The following is a 27,105-nucleotide window of genomic DNA, read 5'->3' as shown; positions in this document are numbered from 1 at the left end:
TAGTTGTTAAACTGAAATGATTACCTGTATATTCATCACTGGGTATCATAAAACTTAATTAAGTGTCTAACTATATTCTAGAATATTTAGTGAATATTCTATCACATAGAACTGATTTAGTAAGCATTCCCCCAATGGCTATCTGCAGGATTTTTTTTCTATTCTTTTTCCAAATGAAATATTTATATTAAATTAATACATCTTTAATTTTTAGTAACTTTCAATGAAGTTTTGCCTTTCAAAAACCTTAAACATTTTGCTCTCATCTATTTTATGCAACTGAATTCAACAGTTGCTATCAGTGTAGGATATGATCATACTTAGCTATTCAAAACTTTGTATAGTAGTTCTCAAACTTTCCGATGTGCAAGAGTCACCTGGGGATTGTTATGGAGTGCAGATTCTGATTCAGTTGACTTGAGGTGATGCTTGATAATCTGCATTTCTAAAAATCTCCTAGGGACATTCTGAGTAGCAAGGCTCTAGAGAATATCTCGGTCATGAAACTGTTACCAGTGTGAAAAACAAACCCAAACACATAGCAGTTCTTGCAAGAGATTAAAGAGTTGTATTTCTGTTTCTCCTACAAAAAGATTTCCAGAGCTACCAGCACTTCTAAATCTGCTTCCCCAATATATAATCCTTTTCAATTTCATCTATAAAGAGGAAGGCTTGATAACCTTTGTACAGTGAGTAAGCAACCCATTTAGTCATAATATTTTCCTGGCTCATGTGAACCAAAGGTCATCTATTTCTAGTTCAATTCCTCAATTTATGTGTCTTTGGTCACAGAATGGTCAAATGACTAGCTCAAGGTCACTTATCCAATAACTTTAAATGTCAGGTCTCAAATCCAGACTTCTGATTCCAAATCCAAATCTAGTCTTCTTCCTTCCATTGACTCTTACAACTAATAATGATGCAATCTACAGAATAGAGGCAGGTGATTTGACAATAAAATTTTAGTTCTGAATTGAATCTCTCAGCCTCAGGTTTTCCACTGCAATGCCTAAAATGAATTTAAGGTCTTGGGGAAGGGGTCAGGTGCAGTAAGGGGAGCAGTTATTTGGTCTCCAAAATAAGCTTTGAAATTTAATGAATTTTCAGTGTGATGCAAGGGTATAAGGCAAAAGACTGGGACATACAAAAGATGGCTTGATTTTTTTTTCTGAGTTGCTTAGGGCATCATTAAGTGGCTGAGAGTGACTTTGAACTCATGATCCTCCTGCCTAAGCCTTCTGAGGTGTTGGGATTATAGGCATTTGCCACCACACCTGGCTGACTTGATATGTTTGATGGAACTTCTAAGTGCTTCTTAAAAACAACTGAAATGAAATGGAACTTCTCAAAATGAAGAAATTTAGGCCTAGAGATAATGAAAATAATTTTGTATCACTGTATAAATATTATTCGTCAGAACTAAGATTTTGAGTTTTCCAATCTCTGGCTTAAGGGCAGGCCCTAACATCATGCTGCCTTCAACAGTAGGTTGGGGAAAAAGAACGAATTAATGTGGAATACATATGACATTAGGGGTCTATACATGCCTTCCAAATATAATCCTTCCAAACTCTAAGGATTTCTTCTAACAGTAAGAATCTGCTTGTATATACTCTCAGTTTCTAAAAAAGGAAATCAGAATAATTTGACCTTACATTTAAGGCCCATGTCTGAACACCAGACAACAGTCCATTGTGAAAATCTGGTTCCAGGTGGGTCTTCGTGTGTATGTGTACAGGCTACTCTGAACTGAATTGAGGGAGGTGGCCAGATTGTCTCCTCTGGGCACTGCCCTGACACTGTATCTCAAGGCATTGTGATTAAGGATTGCCAATATTCTTCTCATTGGATTAAGTGAATATCTAGGCACCTGGGATGCTGGGCTCCCATCTTCAGAAATTCTACAAACTCTTGGACATGGGAAATGTCCAGAAAAGTACAAGGTGCTCCTAAAGTTTCAGGTTTGGGGGCACTATGCTTGATGCTGTTGGCTGGAACTCGGGCTCTGGCTGACATATCCAGATTTGCCTTACTTATTTTTAAAACCATCACTTAACTGTCGCTCTGATATATTCATGGCTCACATAATCCCTCTCTACTCTTCCTACCACATGCTTTTCTCCTCCCTCTAATCAATATCCTGTCCCTTCTTCAATACTCAGCTTGCATGTGACACCCCTATAAAAACTTTCCCTGACAGCTTGCCTGCTGGGATCCTGTGGTAATTTGGAGTCCACACCACTCATTTGACATTTTTGTTCAGTTCTGCTTCTAAGAAGAAATCATCACAGATGAATTTATTTTGATGAAATTTCCAGGATAAATAAGATTAGAGATAAAAGAAAGAAGTGCAGATGACAGGCTTGTTGACTTTTCAAAGATTTACATGCTAAAATGACAATAAGAAAGAAGGAGAGCCCTATCTTGCAGATAGGGCAGAGTGGACAGTGCTCTTTTCTGGGTATCATCTCTAAACTTAATCACCAGGATAATTCTGGGAAGCTTGAAGAATGTAGCTTTAATGCAAATGTGAAAGGGAGACAAATATCAGTTTGACAGGAACAGGAATATTTTGCAATTATGGTTGAACAATGATGAAAAGGGCAAACCAGGATATTACAAACCCCCCACATCCCTGGAAGGACTGCAACATAGTCAAGTCCTCAGCTGAGGACCTGGTGTATTCAGTGGGAGAGAAGCAGCACAGCCAAGTGCAAGGGCTCTTTGCTGCTCAAACTGCTCAAAGAATCTATGATTCTACCACAAACAAAGAATGGTAATGACTTGTACACTTTAGATCAATAATAATAAAAGCAAAATGACTAGAAATAACTTACTGTGCTGACAGTGAATCCCATTAAATCCTCGGGGACATTTACAAACATAGCCTATGAAAGTGTCCCCTCTGTATGCTTCACTTATTTCACAGGTTCCTCCATTATGGCACGGATTAGGAATGCAGGGACCTGAAAGACAGAAAAATATATATTGCCGCATGATGCATATGCTTAAAAGTAGATCAACATTTTGCAATTAACAATTTTATAGAAAAAGTACTTTAGATATTAATATACAGAAAATGTACTGGTTGTGTAAACTCTGAAGACCTGGGTTGGAATTCTGGTTTTACCATATTTTAGTCCATGTCACCTTGAAATTTATTTATTTTCTCTGTTGCCTCAATTTACTCTTGTGTTAAATATTAATATTAATAATATTTATTTCAATGAGTTCTGTTACCAATGAAGAGAGTTCAGGTACATACAAAATATCAATGAAAGTGTTTATCACATATTAAGAACTCAAAAAATATAGCACTAAGTTAATTTTCAAGGCATCTGAATTGTAGAATAGCTTTTGCATATTTAAAAATTAATATCAAATAGTAATTTTTTGAAGTTATGAACACTGAAGAGTTTTTGTCCTCTGTTGTAGCATATGACTGTAACCACAGAGACCAAGAAAAATTTTATAGGCTATTTTTGAATTTAAGGTAGAACATGCCTCTGGAAAAGCATGTTTCTTGCCAACCTAAAAGGGGCAGCTAACCAAAAGTTGCACCTTTGGAGAAAAGAGTCTGATCGTCACTTATGAGCTTTCAGAAAGGAACTTCAACAGAGTGACCAATACCTGTGGCAAGTGACGAGGTTGTGCTCAGATCTCCCTTGGAGAGAACCAGACTGCCAGCAGTGTGGTTAGTTGACAGCAGCCAGGTACTGAACAGTAGGATCTGCTACAGTAGCGTTCATTCCAGGTCACACTCCTTAGTCAATGGCTGAGCACCATGGGGCATGTCAAGCTGGGCCAGTCCCGCTAACTGAAGACCCTTCAAGTGCACGTTTTGTACTCTGGAGTGCTCCACTAGTGAATCTGAGATTTTCTTTGAACCCTGGGAGTCTAAGGGTTTTTCTATGCAAAGCTCTTTCTTTCCTTTTTCTTTCTTCAGAAATGTCAGGGAATGTCACCGTCTGAGTACTTAACCTACCTACTCTTGCTGTCTTTACCCTTTGTCCATTACAAACATTCTCCCTGAGAATTTTTTTCTACTTATTCTGTATTATAGTCTGCTTTCTGGAGAATATTATTTGATGACAGAATCCAGACTCGAGATTTTGAGGAAGGGTAGAGTCTAGTTGAGGAAAGAAAAATTCTCTCTGTGAGATAAAGAAAGACCAAACAACAAAAACAATGCTGTTTTTTTTTTCCTACTTTTTTTTTCTTTTTTTTTTAACTATGGAGACTAGAGCACATTTCAAAGTGAGAAAAAATATCATGTGTATGCATGAATGCATGAAGACAATCCCAATATTATGTATGGTTGTAATGCATCAATAAAAATATATGGAAAAAAGAGAAAATAAAGTTAAGGTGTACATATTAGCAAAGGAGAGTACATATATAAATATACTGGTGAATTTTACCTTTATGTATATCTATAAAGCATCAATTTCAAAACAACAAATAAATAGAAGAAGACCAGAAGAGCAGAAGAAGGAGAATAGGATGAGAAGGAGGGAAAGGAAGTACTGGACACTGAAACAGAGCAAATTATATGGAATCATGAATGTATGATATGTCAAAATGAACTCCGCTACTATGTATAACTATAATGTACTAATAAAACATGAAAAAAAAAATAAAACTAAGTGTCTATGAATGAAAAGTGGATTCCAGAGTCCTAAGGAAGATGCACTGAGAAAAGGAGATAATGCTTTCAATTGAGACAGGAAGGAAGGCACAGGGTTGGACACAAGAGGTCCCAACAGGGAGGACTAGTCAAGGAGTGCAAAAGTGAATGGCTACTTGAATATGGGTCTGTCGAGAGCCAGCCATGAGCTGTGTATGTGAGCTATGCACATTTGAGTATATGAGGGAACTGGACTAACGTTGCTGCTCTGACTGGACTATGTGATGTATGTGTCCTTTTCACTCGCTCTGCCTATGATCCCCACACAGCATCTGAGATGGGTATCACTTTTCAAGATGACAGTCAAACTGCTGACAAGAAGACATCACCAAGCAAGACTCTACCCTCTAAAACCTGACCCTTGGCCCTATTAGAATAAAATGTTCTATTGAACAGCTCTCCCCAAATAAAACTGGGATTTGGGATATACTTGCTCTCTCTTTTGCCTGCCTCTCTGGCCTTCCTTGTGAGAGCTGAGGTAGAGGAGCCATCTCTGAACCCCAAAATAGTTACTTTCTGTTTCTGTGTGGTTATTTAGTAGCCAGCCCAATTCACATTCACCTGGAGTGACCTTGACTGATTTAGTTGCATGTCATGACATGGGTCAAAGTCCTTTTTGGAACTTTGGAAAGGAAATGAAATTTATTATTATAATTTTAAGCAATACAATAGGACTTCAACAACAGGTAGCAAGTCCTTAGGAGTTGAGTGACATTGCCCTGCCACTGGAGCAAAACTTCATGATTGTATTCCTTCGGCCAGCAGCTTTATATCTGAAAGTATCTTTGATGATCCATTCCTTTCAGTTTTAACTTGTGTGAAGTTCAATGGCTCTAGAGTCTAACAAAGGTACAGTTAGACTAGGAAACAACATGGCTGGATTATAAAAAAAAATAAATAGAAATCAAGGGAGCTGTCATTCCCCACCCCCAGCTGTCCCATCTTAATTACAAAGAATGACCAAGTCTAGAGAATTAGCAAAAATACTAAAATTAATAAGTTATATTAGAAATTTCGGTCAAGTATGTTTTAGCTACTTGCTAAAAAAGAATTTACGTGAGATGATAGTTACGTTAGTATACTTTATTATGATAAAACATTTTATTATCTCTATGTATTATAACATCATGTTGTAAACCTTAACTATACATAATAAAATTTATTTTTGAAAAATCTGTATATTTATTTAAGTAGGCAGTTTTGTGCCATTCAGTACATATCACAGATAAATTATCTAACCTCTGCCCTTAAAGTGATGCATTGCCAATATTGGAGACAGAGAAGAAAGTGCAAGACCAATGATTAGCTTGAGAGGAATTTGAATCATTTGCTTCCTTTGCTAAAATGTGTAAATTGTGCTGAAAACCCAGATCTATTATTTCTTAGTTTTCACTTTTGTCCTCACTAATTAATTACTATATGGTAGTGTCTTACAATTTCCAATTTTTTTCTATATAAATGTTCTCAAATATTTCTCAAAGCAATTTGTCAAGGTAGTCACTATCATTTTCTTTCGTGGTTAAAAAAACAACTGATGATCAGAAAGATTAGATATTTCTCAAATCCACATCTCCTACACACATTTAGGAGTGAACAAAGAATATCTGATTTCAGAAAGGGATGATGAAATAAATGGGGTGTTAGAGGTTTTACTCATTGATTCATTTCAATATCAGATAAAAAAGACTTAGATATTTTTAACTGACAACCATACAGATAATAATTGTTAGAGAAAGGTAGAAATAGATTTAAATAAATAAATACTTTTAAACAAATAAGGAACTTTTAAAGTTACCTTATGCAATCTCTCAATTTTACAGTTGAGAAAGCAAAACCTAATAGGAATATATCTAGAAAACACTTAAGATGAAGAAAATTGAGTTTAACAAATTATATCTAGGAGGAAAAAATAGTTATTAAAACCAAAATTAATGAAGCTATTCCTGTCCTCTCAAGAGAGTGCAGTGATTTACATCAGAGAGAAAATATTTTTCCATGCTCCCTTAAACTTTCAGAGTTCTATTAGTGATGACTAAAAAATACTGAATAAAGGTACTTCTACCAGATCTTGGGTGAGTTAGAATATAGATTTTCAGGAAAGTGGTCAGTGGAAGTCACTCTAAGGAACAAAGGGTGAATCCGAGCCTGGAAGAGATGGCTACCTTATGCATACCTACATCTTAGCGAAATAGACTCGTGATACAGCAAACACAGGGAGATGAGCTACATGAACCTGTGTAACAAAGGGAAGAAATGAGGAAGGGATTGGGAAGACCCAGGAGAGGAGAACTTCAAAGGAAAGCTGAAAGTAAAGTAAATCTTCAAGGAAAGAGGTGGGTCAAGCAATAGACTGGGATGCTGTAATATTTTGGAAAAAGTGGCTGGTAACAAATGTAATGTCTTAAATTCCAGTTTAAGTTGTTTTCACTGATGCTATGTGAAAAGTCTTTGCAGGAGAATCCAGCTCTACACAGACATTGGCTAACCACCCATGCCTGTGAGTTGTACCTAGCTGTGCTCTCCATCCATCTGGTCCTGCCAAGAGGGGAGAAATACTCTCCATTCAGCTCATCCTGCCAGAAGTAGAGAAGTGCTGCTGCACACAAAGCCCCAGGGGTTCCAGTGGAGACAGGAATCTGAAGGTAGAGTTGACTGGGGTATATTAAGTCCCAGGCACTCTGGGCGCTTCCTGAGGGCATAGGCGAAGCTTGCCCAGCAATCCTGGTGTAGCCTCTCGCATTCCTAAGAGATGTGAGCTAGTGAGTTGGAACTCATTTCATTCACATCCCAAAGGACATCAGACCTCAGCTGACATCTGGGTTTTAGAAAAGACTACAATAGAGACTGCTGCTATTATTTTTCCCACCCCAAGGAATTCAGTGATTTTCATTTAAAGTAGGATGAAATAAAGCCAATAGTATAAAGATTTAATCTTTCTAGAGTCTTTACAAGCTAGCAACAGGAAGTATACATTTTTCTTTATATTACTTTTTAAGAATATATTCTTGTTTTAGAGATAAAAAAAATCAGGCTTGGAGAGGTTAAAGTAAATAATGTCTCTAACTATAAAAGCAACAATTTTAACACATTCTTCCTAGCTGCAAAGTCCACATCCTTTCCATCAAGCCAGGTTGACAATCTATATACTAATATGTTAGCTATGACAAATGTAAACAGAATTAGCATGAATTCACCAAGCACATTCCTATAAATAGTATAGCATTGCAAAGCCTCCCCACATGAGAACATCTCAGAGTATTTTCAACAATTGTATCATGAGGTATTACATATACAGGCTCTACTATGCTAACAATACTGTTTCATTTCAACTATGTTCAAAATCAACTGTCAAACACAAAAATTTCCCCAATATTGTTACTTAATAAATATATGTGAAACTGATAAAATGCTAAATGCCTTGTCTTTCTTTTGGAGTGGTCATGACAGAGCTGAAGTGAATGGTTCCTTGTCACTTTTCCCCTGTATATCATAAATATCACTTCGAAAGAGTCATGGTCAGCACACAGCTGATGTTTGGTACATTTTTGAATAAACAAGTATATGACAATAATGAGTAATAACAACTATATCTATTGCTTAAACCCTATTTTAATTTTAGGTTTATAGAAGGTTTAGGCTTTTCACTCAATAATTACTATGAATACTTCCTGTAACTTTTCTACATCTTTCAATCTTTAAGTCCTTCAAAATTTAATTAGGTTCCAATGTTTTTGTCTCTAATATGGTTTCATCTTCAAGAATGTTACACAGAATTGTAAATAACAGACTGTTTGAATGTGTACTTTTACATAATGATTGCATGTATCTTAATTCTTAGGCAAATATACAATCAAGAACAACATAAATTTTCACAATCTCATTAACAGTGTTTTACTCTCCCAATTTAACAATTCTTATTAAATAAAGACATTCACTTGAAAGATGAGCAAAATGAAATAATGAGAAAATAAGTTATTACATAAAGAAAACAATAAATGAAGTGCCAGGAATCAACTCAAAAAATTTGTTTGATAGCCAAAAGTGTTTTGGGTTTGGTGTATGATTAAAATGCATATCAACAGTTTCTTTTTTCTCCAAGTGATAAGGGGATTTAATCATAAGAAAAATAGAGGCCTAGAAAATGTCTATTATTCTTGGTGTTTTCCCCACAACATAATACTCAACTCTATTTTGATATTGAAAGTATTATTTTAAAGTCCCACTCTGACAAATGATAATAATCAGCTATAGTATAAAATGATGCTACTACCATGAGGATAAGAAATAAACTGAACCTGACAGACATAGAAGGATTTTCCCACTAATTTTAGGTTAAGTACTATTTATTAATTAGGTACCTAATGTACTAGCAATATACGACAAATACTTTGAGTGGAATTAAAATTGTCGGCAAAGACTAAACTTGCAATATCATAATATATGTAGCTTTCCAGTTTATATGATTCATTTTTAAGGTGAATTTAGAAGCTTTCCTTCACTTGTGAATGTGGTACAGATGATATAAACAAAGTTCCCTGTTTGTATAGTGGTGTGTGGAAATTAATTCTAAAATCTCTCAATGCCCTCATATTAATAAATGTTTTTAATAGGTTATGTTTTTAACTTTAGCAGTCAAAACTTTAGTGTACTGAAGGTATTCAATATCCTTTCTGTAGCATATCAGCACTAATATAAATATCTTACCCATAGCTTTGTAAACAATTTAACAGCAGAGCAAATTTTGAAAACAAATTAATATTACTCAATCAGAGCAAATAAAAACAAAAAGAAGGCAGTCAAGAGTGATCTTACCTCCTTTCTACTTTGATAGTCTCTTTAAAGAAGTTTGCATCTTCTTGCATTATAAATGTGCAGAAGAAGTATACAGACTGGTGGGTATAATCTTTATTTCTGATTAGTACTTATAAATTACAGACTATCTGATTAGACAACAAGGTTTGGTTATATCACTTTCAAAAATATAAGCATAAGTGGAGTTTCAAGAGGCTTTAGGAGTTTTAAAATCGATAGTGCTGTAATACTTTTGTAGGTAATCTTTAAGTAGTTCCTAACGCAAATGGGGACAGTATATGATCAATATTAATGAACAACAGAATTCAACAGCATGTTTTCCAGGCATTTTTATGCAAGTTTATATAAGTATGTCAACAAGATTAATTGCTCACAAAAGCAATAGATCTATACAATTTACCACTTTTCTACATCTACCTCCTCACAATCCCAATAGTAAAGTTATTATGTGTAACATGGTTAGCTTCTCACACATTTGGAGACTGTGCTCCAAATCATGAATACCTTATGGTATATACCCCTATTATTAGGAAATGGATCCTCTCCTGTGATAATGTGTACCAAGATTTTGTTAATTATGCAAAGTACACCTCCCAATCATTGGCAGTTAGATATTAAAAATGAAGATACACTCACTTTAGATTATGCAGTAGAGAAATGCCAATAAGGCAATTGCAAGAGAATAGTATACCTATTTGCTTTAGCAGTACAAATAAATAAGAATAATTATGACCCACGTCTACTCTAAATTCTGGTTTTGAAAGCACACTGAAATTCTCTCATAGCATTGCCTTTATATTTAATAATGTCTGAACAATTTGGCAGTTGCCAGTTTGAGCTATTGCCACTCTATTTTAAAACTAGTTGAAAAGAAGAAATTATTCTGGGCACATTCATATGACTGATGCTTTAAAAAATTTTTATACTATTTACTTCTTTTTCTCCTCTTTTCCTTCCCTCCTCCTTTGTTCCTTTCTTCCACGATAAATGTAAATGTGCCAGATTCGGTCATTTGAGGAGAAAAATTGTCTATGGATATTTTATATTTAAAAAGAGAGATAAAATATTCTAATACAATATCTAAACATCACTTTCATAGAGGGATAATTAACAATTTTTTCTTTAAACTATGAATATATTTAGAAAGATTATGAAAATTAACATCTGGATAATTATGAAAATTAACATCTGGGGCGAAACAGATTTTTTTTTCATACCTGTTTATAACTTTTCCCCTCAAGTATTAAGGCTGAGTATAACTAATTAGAACAAATTAAAAAAGAATGAATGATGGGCTGTCTTTATAACTGTCTGTAGGAAGGCATGGAGGTGATAGAGTCTAGAAAGGTTACTTCAGAGTACTTGAATTCACTTTTCAGTATTGCTATGTCAAATTATCACAAATTTTGTAGCTTTAAACAACAGAAAAAAACATTTTTTTTCTTCATAGGCATAGAAGCTAGAATTCTGAAGCCAAAGAGTTAACAGGGCCACACTCTCTCTGAATATTTTATAGGAAAAATGTCTTTTTTGTCTATTTCAGCTGCGGGCGGTTTCTGGCATTCCTGGGTGTGTAGCACCGCAACACCAATCTCTGACTGCCTTCATATGCTCTCTTCCCTGGATTTTCAGTGTCCTTTCCTTTTCTGATAAGGACACTGGTCACTGAATTTGGGGCCCTCTCTACTGCCAGTATGATTTCATCATCTAGATATCCTTCACAATTCACATCCACAAAGTCCTTGTGAACAGGTGAACTGTGCTCAGCTCAAATTCACATGTTGATGACTGAGCTTCAGTACCTCAGAATGGCACTCTCTTAGGAGACAGCACCTTGAAGGAAGTAATTGAGGTTAAATGAGGTCATACCAGAGCGCCCTAACCCAATCCAACTGGCAACCTTGTGGGAGCAAGAAATTTAGGCACACAAAGAAACCCAGTGATTCTGTCACACAGAAAAGAGCCATGTGAGGACACAGACAGAAGGTGGCCATCTGCAAGCCAAGGAGAGAGACCTCAGAAGAAATCCAACCTGCCAACACTGAAGTTGCTTTCCTTACAGAAAATAAGTCAATTAAGGAAACCAGAGTTTTATTTTATTACCAGAATTGGATGATAATATGCTCATATTTATCAATGTTAACATCTTAGCTAAAATTAATTGCTCTTGGTTGTCACATAGCAGTGGCAGATAAGTTTGGTTGGTGGTGGAAATGAAGAGAGAAGTCTATGTTAGAAGCTGTTATTAGGAAGAATCCAGAAATACTTATGTAGGTGGACAGAAGGAAGTACCAAAGAAGGAATAAAGATTCCTTGGAGTTGCTCTTTATTCATTTGAAACTTTCATCTGAGCTAGGTTTGCTGATAGTAAGTCATCAACTTTTTGAAAGAGTCATGGTGTGTGTTAATTCTACAAACACAAGTAATAATGGTGGCACAGTTGTCAATACCTTCCCCCACGGTGGATGAATATTGGTAATACTTTAAAAAAATGAGTTAACATATTAGAGCAAAAGAAGCTATTGCTTTACACAGTGATGACTGTATCTTAGTATGACTCACCCCCCCCCCCCATTCTCTTTCCTGTCCATTCATCTTGCACACTGCTTCCCAAACAAGCTTTCTATAATACTAAGGGCATCATGGAAATTCTCAGCTCAGAAAGCTTAATTTCCCCAATACTAATATATAGTCACATTATATACGTGTGTGTGTGTTTTCTTTTATCCTCTATAACATTACATCACTTGGGGCATATTATGGTTTACCACTAATATTTGTTGATTGACTGTTTGATATTATCATTGCAGGGCAAATACAGTGATTACAAGACAAAAACAATGTCATCCTTTTCAAAGACTAAGAAATCTAGATCTGATATAATGTGCTTAGGAATAGAAAAGATAGTATATAGAAATTTTTTATTATAAATTGATGAATGTTATGAAAATAAGCTCTATCACTATTAAATTTAGTAAATATAAGGTGCAGATACAATTCAAGGTGTTGGGTCAATGAGATAAACATTCTCAAAGTCCAAAACAGACATTTTTTTCAATGCATAGACTATCACAATAACCAATATTTTAAATGCTTTAATTAGTGCATTTGTTATATATAAAATTGGGTTTATTTTGACATACTCATACAGGCATGGAATATATTTGTCTTCTCCTCAGTCCCCAGGGATTTCTCTTTCCCTCCTTCCTCCCCACTTCCCTTCCTCTATTCCACTGGTCTTTCTTCTACTTATTTATAGTTTTATTTAATTGGTGTTTCATAAATATAAAGGCAGAATTCACTGTAGTATATTTATATATGTACACAGAATGATTTGGTCAATTTCATTCCACCATTCCTCCCTTTTTCCATCTCTCCTCCCTCTACATCTCCTTCTTCTGATCACTATTTCACTTTCATGGTGTCCTCCCATCCCCTTTCCCATCTTATTTTGCTCTAGCAGTCACATATGAGAGAAAACACATGACCCTTGACTTTCTGAGTCTGGCTTATTTCACTAGGTTTAGTGTTTTCCAGTTCCATTCATTTACCAACAAATGCCACAATTTCATTCTTTATGGCTGAATAAAATTTCATTGTATATATAAACTACATTCTCTTTATCCATTCATCTGTTCATGGGTACCTGGGCTCGTTCCACAATTTAGGTATTGTGAATTGTGCTGCTATAAACATTGGTGTGCCTGTAAAGTTTCTATACAATAAGGGGAAACAAGAGCATGGAGAGAGAGCCTACAGATGGGGGGATCTTTGTCAGCTACTCTTATGAAAGGGAATGAATATCTAAAATATATAAAGAACTAAAATCTTAACAACAAAAATTAAATAACCCAATCAATAAATGGGTAGAATAACTAAGCAAACACTCTCAAAAGAAGAAATACAAATGGCCAACAAATATATGAAGAATATTCAACATACCTAGAAATCAGGGGATTTGAAAATCAAAACTACACTGAGATTTCATCTTACTTTATTTAGAGTGGCAATAATCAAGAATACAAATAATAATAAATGTTGGCGAGGATGTGAGCAAAAATTCACACTCACACTTTGTTGGTGGTACTGCAAATTAGAATAATCACTCTGGAAAGCAATATGAAGATTCTTCAAAAGACTAGGAATAAAATGAATATATGATCCATCTATTCCACTCCTTGGTATTTATGCTAAACAACTAAAATAAACATTTTTTATATTATTTTGATGGCTACTATAATAATCATGTGAAAATATTTTCCATGTGAAAATTCCTATGAAAAATTCAGAAAACATAAATGAAATACAAGCTGATTGATATAAAAAAAAGAAAAAAATTAAAAGAAAAATTTAAAAGATACTCCATAATTTTGAAGCAATCTAAGAAAATTCTTTTAAAAACTCATCTTTAATCAGGGAACCAAACAAAGATATTTTCCATGTGCAAATAACTAGTTTAAAATGCATATAATTCAGAATTCACAAGCCATTCCCTGCAAAATATAATTCAGTCTTGAGAATACACACCAGTGAAGGGGTGGAAAATGGTGAGATATCATCCAAATTTACCTTTAGCTATCATAGTTTGGTTCATGTAAATGTAATAGGACATAGATAAAGACAGAATAGACACCACTGCTTTCTATATACATTTTATAAGAAAATATCTGAGCTTAAGTTTCAGCAACATCAGGCAATCTCACTCTATCACATGGTGTCTCTAAGCAACTGCAAAATTTCCATGTTCTTCATCAATCTTTTTCTGACAGCTCTTCACCTTTTTCAGGTTCCTCCTCAACTTGCTATCTATGCAGCATGATTAGCATCTCACTGTACACTGCTTTGTTCTTTCATTATTCTATGGGTCTCTTTTTGTCTCTGACTGGATTATAAACTATTTGTGCACATGCATCCTGACTTCTTATATTTTTGTACCCCCAGAGACTGTAAAATCCTAGGTATTTGGTTATTACTTCATACATTTGTACTCACTGACATATAGTTTTGGAAATGTCAACATATAACCTAAAATACTAACCATAATCTATAACAAAAAACAAAGTTTAGAGATTGGATACATTTTTTAACTGTACCCCTTTTAATTTGCATTAGTAAATTGTGAGAACCCAATTTTAAGCCTATAGCCTAGCCAAACTTTCTTTGCCAAATGCTGTAGCAATCTATAATAGATTGTGACTAGTCTTCTAATTATAAATAAAGGGGCACACTATTGCAACAAAACTAGAGCTCTTTCTCTTAAAATCGGCGAGGTGATTTTGATCTTGGAGACAGTGAAAGGAGGTGAGGGGGGTTTCCATTTCTACTTTTGGAATCAGTCCTCCAGGACCACCATCTTAATCATGAGGGGGAGAGATCCCTGCTGGAGCTTTTTCAGCTATGCTTGGGTGGAAAGTGCCCCCACTCTAGACTTCACAGATGAGAACACTGGAGGCACAGCTGGACAGGCAAATTGCTGTTTGCATTCCCTCCTCAGTCTTTGCGTGTGGCTTATTTGTGGCAGACTTCAGAAGGCATAAAACAAAGCAGGCATGGATTCTGGCCAGCTGGCCATCTGTTCCTTCACCCACTGTGATAATTTGGTCTTGTAGAATTTTGTTAAGTGAGCATTAAGTAATGACCATGTCAAACAGGGTACATAGTGACTATTTCTTAATCACTGGATGAAAGCTTAGGGAATGTTTGCCCAAACACAGAAAAGGTCACTAAAGCTTAGAGGAAAAAAAAAAGCAGTGAAATAGATGCATAACAGCAACAATTAACTTCATCTACATTTTTACTTTCGACCATGTTGAATCCATGTCAAATAGAACAGGGTAAATGTGGTATGAGGAAGCTGTGTAAATATCATCAAAGTTCCTAATGATCCACTATGCATGTGGCAATGTGTACAGACAAACTAAAGGAAGAATTTTAAAACCAAGAAAATATGGGAGGGACTTTATCATCCTGACTGAATTAAAGGCCTTTATAGTCATTGACATCAAACGTTTCAAAATCATTCCCAAGAATAACAGCAAGTAGTCACTTATTGGCCAGAATACTTCCTGTGCTGGTGTTTTTTAAAAGATCATTTGAAGGATCTCATTCTGAGACAGCAGCTTTTTTCTCATATATAATTGAACTGCAAAACCATAAGCTTTTTAAATCCCCTGAATGGATACTTAATGATACATTCAATGAACTATATATTTGGGATCCTTTTCCTAACTGATCTTAAACAATGTTAATCCAAAATTTCTGTTGGCTCATACTGCCTGGTATTGCAAAGTCTATACATTGGGATGAATCTGTGATGTTACTGCCACTGTTTGCAAAAATTAACCAAATGCTTCACCTCGTTATGTTGCCTTGAACTTCTACGACATAAAGGAAACATCTTCTCCCAGAATTCTATTCAAGTAGTTCTCCAGTTCAGAATACCTTTCTTTACAACCTCACTTTGACTACTACAAGTTTCTATCCTCCATCAATTCTTCCCTATCATTTATTCTTATTTTCTTCAATGCATTTCTATTACTTTCTGTTATATACTCCTTCCACTCATTCACTCATTTATTCACCAATACAATCATTTAGTTCATATTTGGAGCTTGCTCCTATTGAGTTCTAGAAGTAGCTTGGTACCAAGGTTCAAAGCAGAACAGTTGCATGTTGCAGGTAATTTTAGTCATATGGGAGGACTGAAACTAACCAATCACATTTTTTAAAAAAAGAAGGAAGGAAATTGGCCAAATTACATTTTGTGCATGTGTGAATATGTAACAAATCCCATTAATAGGTGTAGTTACAATGTACCAATGAATACCTTTTAAAACTGAAAAGTAATTATTCAAGGAGTCATAAAGGAAAGGCATATTGTGTCCTAAGAAACTATTAATAGGAAATTTCCTGAAAACTTAACATAAACTAGAAGTTTAACACCAAGTAAGGCCAGGTAAGGGAAAGAAGAATATGAATATTCCATTGTAGGTCTGTGGAAAGAGAAACAGGACTAAAATAAAAGCCTATCAAGAGGCCACTATAGCAGAAATAGACAGAGAAACAGTGGAAAGTTAGGGATTAAATTGTGAAGGCCTTCAAAATCCATGTGTGTAAAAAAATCCCGTTTTGTGGACTACATTCACATCTTTCAACAATAGAACAACAGACCTGGATTTCAAAACTTTACAGAAAATCTGTTTGTTCTATAGAGTACTCTTGAAAAGGATCAGCATAGATAAAAGCAGACCAGTTAAGATCACCTTGCTAGACCACGTAAATTGTGACAGGGACTTAGATTAAGTAGCAGTCTGGCAGATACAGACCAAAATGGAGCAGATTTCAGAGAAAATGTTCAAAAATGACTACTCTGTGTCTCGATTTCACATCCCAGTGATAAAATCACCTATTGGTGATGTTTGCTGACACTGCCATACAGGAAGAGTTTCTAGGTCGGGAGGGATGATCATGAGTAATCTTTGCTGACATGTTATTCAAGAGGTAGTATCAAGTAGCAGAGGATAGCATGGCCTGGAAACAAAAATAGTGATATTCCTGGGAATAGGTGGCAGTTTATAGGCAGGGATATTGCTATCTGATGAAAGCTAAAAGACAGCAGAGGGAAAATATCTGGGTGTGGCGGCACATGTCTGTAATCTCCGAGATTTGGGAATCTGAGGCTATAGGATCACAAGATCAAAGCCAGCCTCAGCAACTTTGTGAGGTCCTAAGCAACTCAGGAAGACCCTGTGTCAATCAGTCAATCAATTTTTAAAAAGGGCTGGGGATGTGGCTCAATAGTTAAATGCCCCTGGGTTCAAAATCTTGTACCAACACACACACACACACACACACACACACACACACACACACAAGAAAAGAACAGAGAATCCAAGACTATGCCTCAAGAAATGCTGTCATGTGATGGCCAGATAGACCATACAGTAAAAGCAGTGGCCAGAAAAGTGAAAACAATTAGTAGGAACAATGTATCATTGTGGCAGTTCAACTGTTCAAAATACTCATATCTCATCATTGAGAATAGATGCTCAGCATCTGTAGCTGTGGGATTTCTGTTTTATGCTTCTTTGTAAGCCACTTTGTTTTGTAAACCTCACAGCACACAACAAATATGCGCTGAATGAATGTGCTTACGACTCATAGACCAAGTACACTGGCAATGCCTATTAAGGAAATCTTCTCTGTGTGTGACATTATTTCATACCACAGGGCATTCTGGTTGATCCCTTTGCTTATAAAGAATCACATTCCCATAAACAAAGAAACACCAAGTTGGAGAACTGGCCAATGCTTTCTGTTCCCAAAAGAAGTCTTATTTGGCCTATAGGAGGAAAAGCAAAAACATGGGAACAAAAAGAGAAATATCTGACCACAGGGAAAAAGACAGAGAGAACATGTGGAGTGATGATTCATGTTTTCAGATTTGCTGAAAGTGTTTCATGGCCATTTTTGTTTTGCTGAAATCTCTCTCTCTGGTGCTGCTGCTGCTCATTGTGGACTCTCCTTTACTAAGCTGGATGCCTTTTGTTTGATGGTATATCTAAGACTGGTTCCTGTGAGATCATTCTGACTATGGAGCTGACTACACTGATCTATCCTGAGGATAAGAAAACATCTAGAAAGCTTTGCCTACAGGGTTAGACAAAGCATCGGAAAAAAAAAAAATTAGGAATGATAACAGCACACCAGCACACTTTATGCAGAGTACTTGTCTGTACGCTTCCCAGTAGGCATGAAAATGTAAGAATTAAATATTTGAAAAGTCTTGAAATTCACTTAAAATGCATATAACAATTTATTATCATTGCAAACCAAATTAAAAATGTTCAACTATTAAACACAATTTACTTTCTAAACCCACAAAAGTATTAAATGTATACAGCCAGATTTGTATTACTATAAAAATTTTATTTCTACTTTTCCAGTATTATGCATTTAAATTTGTAAATTCTATGTTACATTAATCACATGAATATAGATGGGCAAATTTTAGATGAAGCTATAGTAATTACTGTATTCCCCATAAAAGAAATCATTCCTGCTGACAATTTTTGTGGTGGATATTGTTAAAGATTGACTGTAGCTCATAAAATGGCAAGGCTTCTTTCATGAAAGTTATTAGACATTTAAGCTCTCCTCAGTTTGATCAAAATGATAAAGCAATTAAATAGGATACTTTAATATCACTATCTTTAGACTCTGACACTGTATTTAATACTACATAGAATATGCTCATAGAACCATTAAAAGAAGTGGCAATAATCCAGGTTTGACTGAAATTTAATATTTATAATGTTTTAACATTCTAAGTAAAATATACTGATTGAAATTATCAAGATGTCACCATCTCTGGATCAATAAGAAACTTGAATTCAGGGAAAAATACCTTGCATTATTTCTGCCCATTGTATTTTCTTATTTCCAATAAATTTATCTTTGGTTATATTTTTTATAGTATAAATAAATATTACACAAAAGAGAAACCTTTAGTCAATAAACAAATATATCAAGTACTTAATTAGACATGTTATTACCAATAATCTATTTAAATAGAGTAGGTCTGGACTATCACTCTTTATGACCAGGTTAAAAAAAAAAGGTATAAGTTTTTTAGAGTATCCAATAATTTACTGCAAGTGGCAGCATTTGTGTTTTTCACTTGGTCAATACTGAAGATTTTAGTGTGATTTTTTTTTCCTGCAAAGAGGTTTTTTAAAAGTTATTGATAAGTCTAATTGTGGTAGGTCACAACAAAATAAGGAGATTTGTGATTATTTAGTGCTAAAATAATCAGCATAAATACATAGACAAGTAATTTCCATAGATTCAACTAAACTATGCCCTCACATAGTTGTGTAAGACATGATGGTAGCTTTTATTGATATGTTGAATTCTAACAGAAGATTGGTAAGCAGCAAAAATATCTTTAAATAGGAATTTGAAAGATAATATACTTTTCAGGATTAAATATCTATGTATGTGCTCTGAGGCTCACCCATGTGTTATTATACTTCTTTCATAGTTTTCAGGATGAAATAATTTTAACTATCTGTATATCATAAAACTTGAGGGCTCACATTCTCTTTGATCTATGTGCTTGAAGGAAGCCAGAAAAATCTCAAGGTTAAATTTAGCTCTTCCCATAGGAGCTACCTCAGTTCACCTGAACTAAAATGTGCAATCTTTGATGTAGACACCTGTGTTTGCAAGGCCATTCATTTTCTTTTCTTTCTTTTTTTTTTTTTTTTGGTGGGGGGGCAGGGTATGGGGCTGGGTATTGATCCCAGAGCCTCATGCATGCTAGGCAAATACTCTACCACTGAGCTAAATCTCCAATACAGGTCTCAATTTTCATTAAGTGGATGCCATTACTACCTCTGCCTATGCTGCCTTTCAGAGAATAAGGGAATATATGTGTCCATCTTGCACCCAACTCATTAGAAATGCTTTGAACTTTGCCTTCCAAATACTGCAGGGCCAAAAAGTCAGAAAACACATGAATGCCAACAATAAATAATTCATTAATATTGCATTGCAGAGAGAAATAGTTTGGGTACATGACCCTTGTTGCTGTGCAGAACATGCAAGAAAGACTTTGTATTCCAAAAACTACACTGGCTGCTCCCTCTAAGGAGCTGTCCTCTAATTCCTTCATCTCTATTGAGCCTTTGTTCAAAAACATCTTCTCAACAATGATTATCATGAAGCAGACTACTTAAAATGACTAACCCTACCCCCAACCCAATATTTCTGTTTCTCCCTTACTGAACCTTGTTTTATTAGTAGTATTTATAAGCTTTTAACATCAAATAAATTTACTTATCATGCTTTTGGGGTGGTGTTTATTTTCTGACTCCTCCCAATAGAATGTAAGTTCCATGAAGACATGGGTTTTGTTTTGTTCACTGATATTTTCAAAGTGCCTGGAAATGATGTATTTATCTCATCCTTTTATTTTTCTTAAAGTGTTTTTTTTTTCTTTAGATATTGATGGACCTTTATTTAATTCATTTATTTATAGGTGGTGCTGAGAATCTAACCCAGTGCCTTATACATGCTAAGCAAGCACTCTACCACTGGGCCACAACCCCAAGCCCTCATCCCATCCTTGACTGAATATGTCTCTACAGGAAATAGAACCTTAAACTTGCTCAATATTGCTCAAATGGTGAATTTAGCCCTGTGTTATGCCAGAATCATCTAGCCATGTACATTATATCATTTTGACAAATACAGAAATGCTTTTTAGGATTCTGTTTTAGTGTTTTCCCATGAAACCATAAAAATCAGAAAAAAATACCCTGCTTTAATTTATTTACTTCAATTGAATTATACTAACTAGGTAACAAGGAGAGGTATCTCTGAACTTAAGACCAAGAATAGTCTTGTTTCTTATGAGCAACAGGTCTACTTTATTCTTATGGACAATTTGATCTTATAGCATCAATTGGTCATTAGAAACTTGTTAAGCACCTGTGCGTCAGGCTCTCTGATTAATGACCCACATCAGAATATAGCCAATGGCGTCAAGAATCTTATATTCCAATAAATAGTAGTACAGACAAATAAATATGTAGCCTAAATATAATTGAATTAGTGCTAAATCAGAGTAAATACAGAGAGTTCTGACAGTGCCAACACTCCCTATATACCTGTTAACCTATACCTTATACTTAGTGAATTAATATATTTTTCTGGATTAGAAAGCCTGTGTCCAAAGTACAGATATAAAGGCTCTGAGAAGATGTTATCATTATTCTAGAACTCAACCTCCTTTGCCTATACTTTTTTATATTATTAGAAAATTCTGATATTGGATAAAAATCTCTGATTTATATAAGGCTAATCTGACAATCCAAGTTTTTGAATTAGCTCAACTCCATTGAGTTAGACTTAACATAAACCAATTCCAATGCTCACAAATTAAGGAATGACTAGATAATCTACAATATAACTCTGAAATGGAATAGTATGGTGACAGTTACATTAAAAAAAATTAATATATGCTAAAATCGCATAGAATTCTATGCAATACAAAAAAAAAGCACAGTATATGGTGTGATTAAGTAAAATCATACCAAAATCGAGGGTATATCATTGCAGTATCACCCAATGACAGGCATTAGAAAAAGTAAACAGGTTTTGAAAACAGGATTAAGATGCAGAATTGCATTATAAAGAGTTTGATAAAGGAGAAGGTCAACATTGTCATGGAAATCATTCTGAAAGTCCTTGTAATTGCTAGGTGATAGTCTATTTCACAAATGTTCCAGCTCTCATGGACACAAGGAAGCATAGCATTTTATCCCTTTTCCACTCAGAAGTATATATGTGAAATTCTTTGGCCAATCTCCACTGTGAGAAGAAATAATGTGTGCTACTTCCAACAGAAGTTTTAAGAGCTAACAAATGATTAAGCATGTATTTTCCCCACTGCTTTGGTAACTGTGGGAAGTTGAGTTGTATCTTTGTTAATCTGTCCCTGGGTGTCCACCGTGAACAGAAATCCTCTACTGACTCTTGCCAAAACTTCTGTGTTTTAAGCCTCTGGTATCTGGATATAGCTCTCTCATAGGGCACAACCAAGTTCGTCCTGACTGATTAAGCATCAGAGGGAAAAGGGAGTCTGAGGAATCTCTTCTGTTATATTTTTTAAACTATAAAAGTTAAGCAAAGTTTGTGTAGGCACAGAGATTTAATACTATGTCAGTCAGGAGTACACAAAGGAGAGTGAACTTGACAGTATTGGAAACAAGAACCAAATGAATATAGAAGGTAAGGGTTGAAGAAGAGAGAGAATAAAAGGTGATTTGGGATTTTTATCCTGACATAGCTATTAGTTATGCCATGTATCGAGAAACAAAATGTATAAAGGCAGAAGTTAAGAATATTCAGTTTTTGCATAGAGGCCATTAGACATATGTAGCTGATGACTGAAAATGGAAGTTTAAAATTTAAGAGAAGGGTCAGCAACATAGAAGAGAGAGAGGAGAAAATAGAGTCCTATATATTGTGAACTGACAATTCTTATAGGTCTTCATATAGCATCTCTAATTTTAATTTTACCATCTTGCTGAAAGAGCTGAAAGTCTAAGTTGTTTAGCTACCTAGATTTGGGAGTACTATTCATAAAAGAGTTAATGAAACCTGAGATAAATTACATAAAGAGGGACAAGGAGACCATAAGACAATATCCAAGAAGCAGCAAAGTAAGTGGGAAACAAAGTATAAGAGACATTCTTAATAGCAAAGTGACAGTACAATGTCACTTAGGCTAAGGAAGGAAAACGTAAGACACGAATTGTTGATCATGTTGAATGCTGCAAACAAAACCAACTACATTCATCATCTTCAAATTACTTGATTTTGGGGGCTGGGGTTCTGGCTCAGCGGTAGAGTGCTCACCTAGCACGTGCGAGGCTCTGGGTTCGATCTTCAGAACCACATTAAAAAAAAAAAAAATACTGGATTTTACCTTTCAATGGTTAACCTGTGAGGCACAAAAGCTGAGAAGGACTCTTTTTATTGTATATTAATAGTTTGCACAATATTAATCTGAATAAATCTCAGATGTGTGGTTTATGAGCATTACACCTCATGTTTGCCTAAATTAAAATCTAGGGAATTAAACAGATACTACCACTAGGAATATATATATATATGTTTTTTTTTTTATTTCTTTAGGTAAAAGATATCTAGGAAAGTTGACCCAACAGATGTTGAATGAACCCCTTAACAGGACTAAATAAAATTGGTAAATTAATTCCACAAATTGCTCTCAAAAGGAATTTGAATCTCAGTGCTGATTTTGGTGTGCCAACAGCACATGTGTCTGGTGGGTCATAACACTTAATGAGATGCATGGGAACCTCTGAATTGGATGAAGTTTAAAGTGATGTTCAGGGAAATCCTGAATTAGAATGCACTCTGGTAATGTATTTGAAAGGTCATATAGGTGAATGGCTATTATAAAATCTATAATATAAGGGAAGTACTGTACTCTCAGGAGGCAGTTAAGAACTTTAGGTCAAGGGCTCATCTCATTTTTAGACTTGTAATAAGACAATGCTCTTTACTTAAAAAAAAAAAAAATATATATATATATATATATATATATATATATATATATATATATATATATATATATCTCAACTTTTCTCCAAGGAAACAAAATTCCACTCTTCTTACATAAATTAAGAGAAAGTATTTGCATTTTTTCTTTTACAAACTCTCTCAGAGGAAAGGCAGAATTTTAATTAAGAAGGGTAAACATTTATAGACAATTTTTTAAAAATTGGTGATAAATGCTTTTGGCATTTGCTTAGAAACAATAATTCTTGCAGACAATGTTTTCATCACTTAAAAATATAGCTTTGATTTGCTGTTTCAAAGAGTTCTCCACTTTGATTGTTTTTTATTTATAATATATTTATTCTAAAAGAGCCAAAGAAGCCAGACTTCAAACAAAACCTCACTTTAGTGAAGAATATTTACAGAATTTTTTAAAATTCTGTAATACCAAAATTATGAAAATTATTTTAAATGTTTTGCTAGAAAGTGATGGTTTACAAAATCTCCTCCTGTTAGTCAAATTCACTTTCATATACACCACAAAATAAACTCCATTGCTTATCATTTGAACCTAACAATATAGAACACAACCATTTTAAAATTAAAATACTTTAAACACTGTCTACTCTGATTATATTTGTTACTGAAATTCCTTTTTTTTCATCAAAATGTACATAAAAATAAGAGAGAATTCAGGCATCAAGATAATATATTTTTTATAATCAAGTTCCATGTCTTTGATGTTCAGCCTCTTCTTCATATGTAATTAAAAAATTCTTCCCTTTTCTTCAATTATATTTTAAAATTTTCTTGCATCCACCAAACCCCCAGACTTAGTCATTATCCACTTATTTTCTTTCTTATTCTACATATAACTTCTCCTTCTCTCTTCTGCTTGTGTTCCAATTAACTTGGAAATTCTGCAGGTCCTTTATGACGGTACATCAGCATCCTTCAAAGAGTCTTCTGCTCTTCTTTGAAGTAACATATTAGTGATCTCAAAATCGTTCTTAAAATTCTCTTTTCTATTATGCCCATTTATAAGCATAAGTTAATTGGCCTGATACCAATTTTCAAAAAAATACATCAATTAAAAGTGAAGTGTTATTTTTGGGTGGCTTTTAAATGCAGTGTGTCCTATAAGCAGGCCTAATCATTAAAATAGTAACTATTGGGGCATGCATATATGTCTGTACTTATCTACATCACTTTTTTTTTTCAGGAACAATCTTAAGCAGTTCCCAAATGCTTCATGTTTAAGCTACAAATATTCCAATAAAAATAGCGATGGATGGTAATCTTATAAGGAGAAGAAAAACAATGAATTCAGATATATTATTTTAAAAGAACCTCACAGGAGCAATTTACAATGTGTAATAGTTATAATATTTACGATTGTATAAAGAAGCTGTGTCTACTGGAAGAACTTGACTGTTTAATGATGGGTGGTGAACAGTAAGGTTATTCTCAACTTCCATGAATCATTGGGTAGAGAAATTGGGAGTGTTGTAACACTCAGCAATAGAAATACATGTATTTATTAAGTATCCAGTTCACTGGTAAATAAAGTGGAAGAAATTCCATTAAAATGTTTTCTTGACATATTTTTCACAGCAATCCATTGGTATTTTCTCCTCTATCCCTCCAGTTTCTCAACATAATGATTTCCCAAGGGTCATATCCACATTGCACTGAGATACTTGGCTCTTGTATCTGAATTTGGAAAGAGGTTAGACGTGTGTCTAAGCACATTATACTTTGCCCTTTATTGTCATCTCCTTCAAAGGAAATTTTCAAAGTATAAGAAATTTACTGAGTTATCAAAAAAAAAAGTGTGTTAAAATTAGCCTGAAAGTAAAATTTAAAATAACAATAGTTTTAAAGTTCATTTATTCAAAATAGTAATTAAATTCATAATTAAACTTCTACTCCCAATTGTTAAAATAAATTTAAACAAATAACAGTTTTCATGTACTATGGAAAGTATGTGTTTTCAATTCAAAATGGATAAGCTATACTGAGTTGGTTTTATACACCAATGATAACATTGAAATGGAAGTAAGATTGGGTTTAGTTTTATGTTTTACAACTCTGTCACTCTAGTTAAGATGACTAGATAAAATAAATGCACTTATTTTATTTTTCTACAATCTGATGATCTGTGTTTATTGTTTTGCAATGACTGAATCTAGAATTAAAGAACCTATAAAACATGAAATAGTTGTAAAATCATGTTAAAATAGTTAAGAATAAATTTGTAAACTTCAATTTTTTTCTTTATAAAACAGAAAGGAGCTAGCTTATAATGTGCTTAAAACATTGTTTATCTCTGTGTTTTCCTTGCCAGATGTTTTCTAGGCATATGTTTAAAGTAATATAAACACTATCATAGTTGCTGCCTAATTTTTTATCTAGGACTCGCTTCTAAAATTATACAGTTGTCACTGAATAAAGGATTGTTCCATTATTATTAAATTGTGTTGGTTAAAGCATTGAAAATAACTGTAGGCTTTTTTTTTCAGTTTACTCCTTTTAATTTTTAAATTTTTATATATTCTTTGGGTTTTATGTATGGAATCTGTGATGCCTCATTGAGTAAACTATTGATTCCATCATTATATTTTATAACTAATTTTCATCTAGGAAATGCAAACCATAAAAGTTACAAAAATAATCTCACCCATCCTTATGAATGTTTCAACACACATTAACATGTTTATTTACTTAAAAATTGCATATGCAGAAAATACCAACCTAATTCATTGTAGGTTTACTTAGCACATCTACTTTTATTGCTGTAGTAGGTTGAATGGACCCCCCACCGCCCACTCCACCCCACCCCACCCCCATTCACAAAGTATACCCATCTCCAAATGTTGGAAACTGTGAATGTTCTTATTAGAAAAATGTTTGTTTCAGATATAATTAAGGATGTTGAGATGGGATGTTCCAAAATTATACAGATGAACCTTATATCCTATAAGAAGCACCCTTCTGAGGCAGTAAAAGACATTGACAAAAGAGAAGGTGATGTGAAACTAGAGGTATAGGTTGCAGTCATGTGTTGGCTTCAAGGCAGTAGAGCCAAGGAATGCCAGTAGCCATCATGAACTGGAAGAATAAAGAAAGTCTCTATAGAGCCTACAAAGGGAACATGGCCTCTTTGACACCTCAATTTCAGAAACTCTGGTCTCAAAACTGAGAAAATAAATTTATTTTAAACCACCCCAGTGGTACAACAGTCTTCCTTTAACAGCAGATTTGCTTTCTTGGTTTCAATTACCTCAGTCAAATGCAGATAAAAATATTAAATGAAATATTTTAGAAATAATTCACAAATTTTAAATTGCATGCAGTTCTGAAGTCTCATGAACCTTGTGCCACATTGTTCCATCCAGGCTGGGAAGTGAATCATTCATTTTTCCATTGTGTATCCATGCTATATATGCTACCTACCCATTAGTCACTCAGTAACTACTGATTATCAAATCAACTGATTCAGTGTCACAGTACTC

At 34.4% G+C, this 27,105-nt stretch overlaps 1 protein-coding gene across 2 annotated transcripts in view; it reads right to left on the bottom strand.

Annotated features, from left to right (window-relative positions):
* Positions 1–27,105, bottom strand: part of Edil3 (EGF like repeats and discoidin domains 3) — a 397,607-nt gene that overhangs the window by 212,562 nt on the left and 157,940 nt on the right. For both annotated transcript variants that reach the window (XM_027927824.3, XM_027927826.3), the window contains one exon: positions 2,838–2,966. In XM_027927824.3, coding sequence (XP_027783625.1) covers positions 2,838–2,966 — 129 coding nt within the window. The remainder of the gene's footprint in view (positions 1–2,837; positions 2,967–27,105) is intronic.

This window comes from Marmota flaviventris, chromosome 5 (assembly GCF_047511675.1).
Source record: "Marmota flaviventris isolate mMarFla1 chromosome 5, mMarFla1.hap1, whole genome shotgun sequence".
In the NCBI taxonomy this organism is placed as follows: domain Eukaryota; kingdom Metazoa; phylum Chordata; class Mammalia; order Rodentia; family Sciuridae; genus Marmota; species Marmota flaviventris.
Note: the sequence above shows the minus strand (reverse complement) of the source record. Positions and strands in the feature narration are given on the sequence as shown.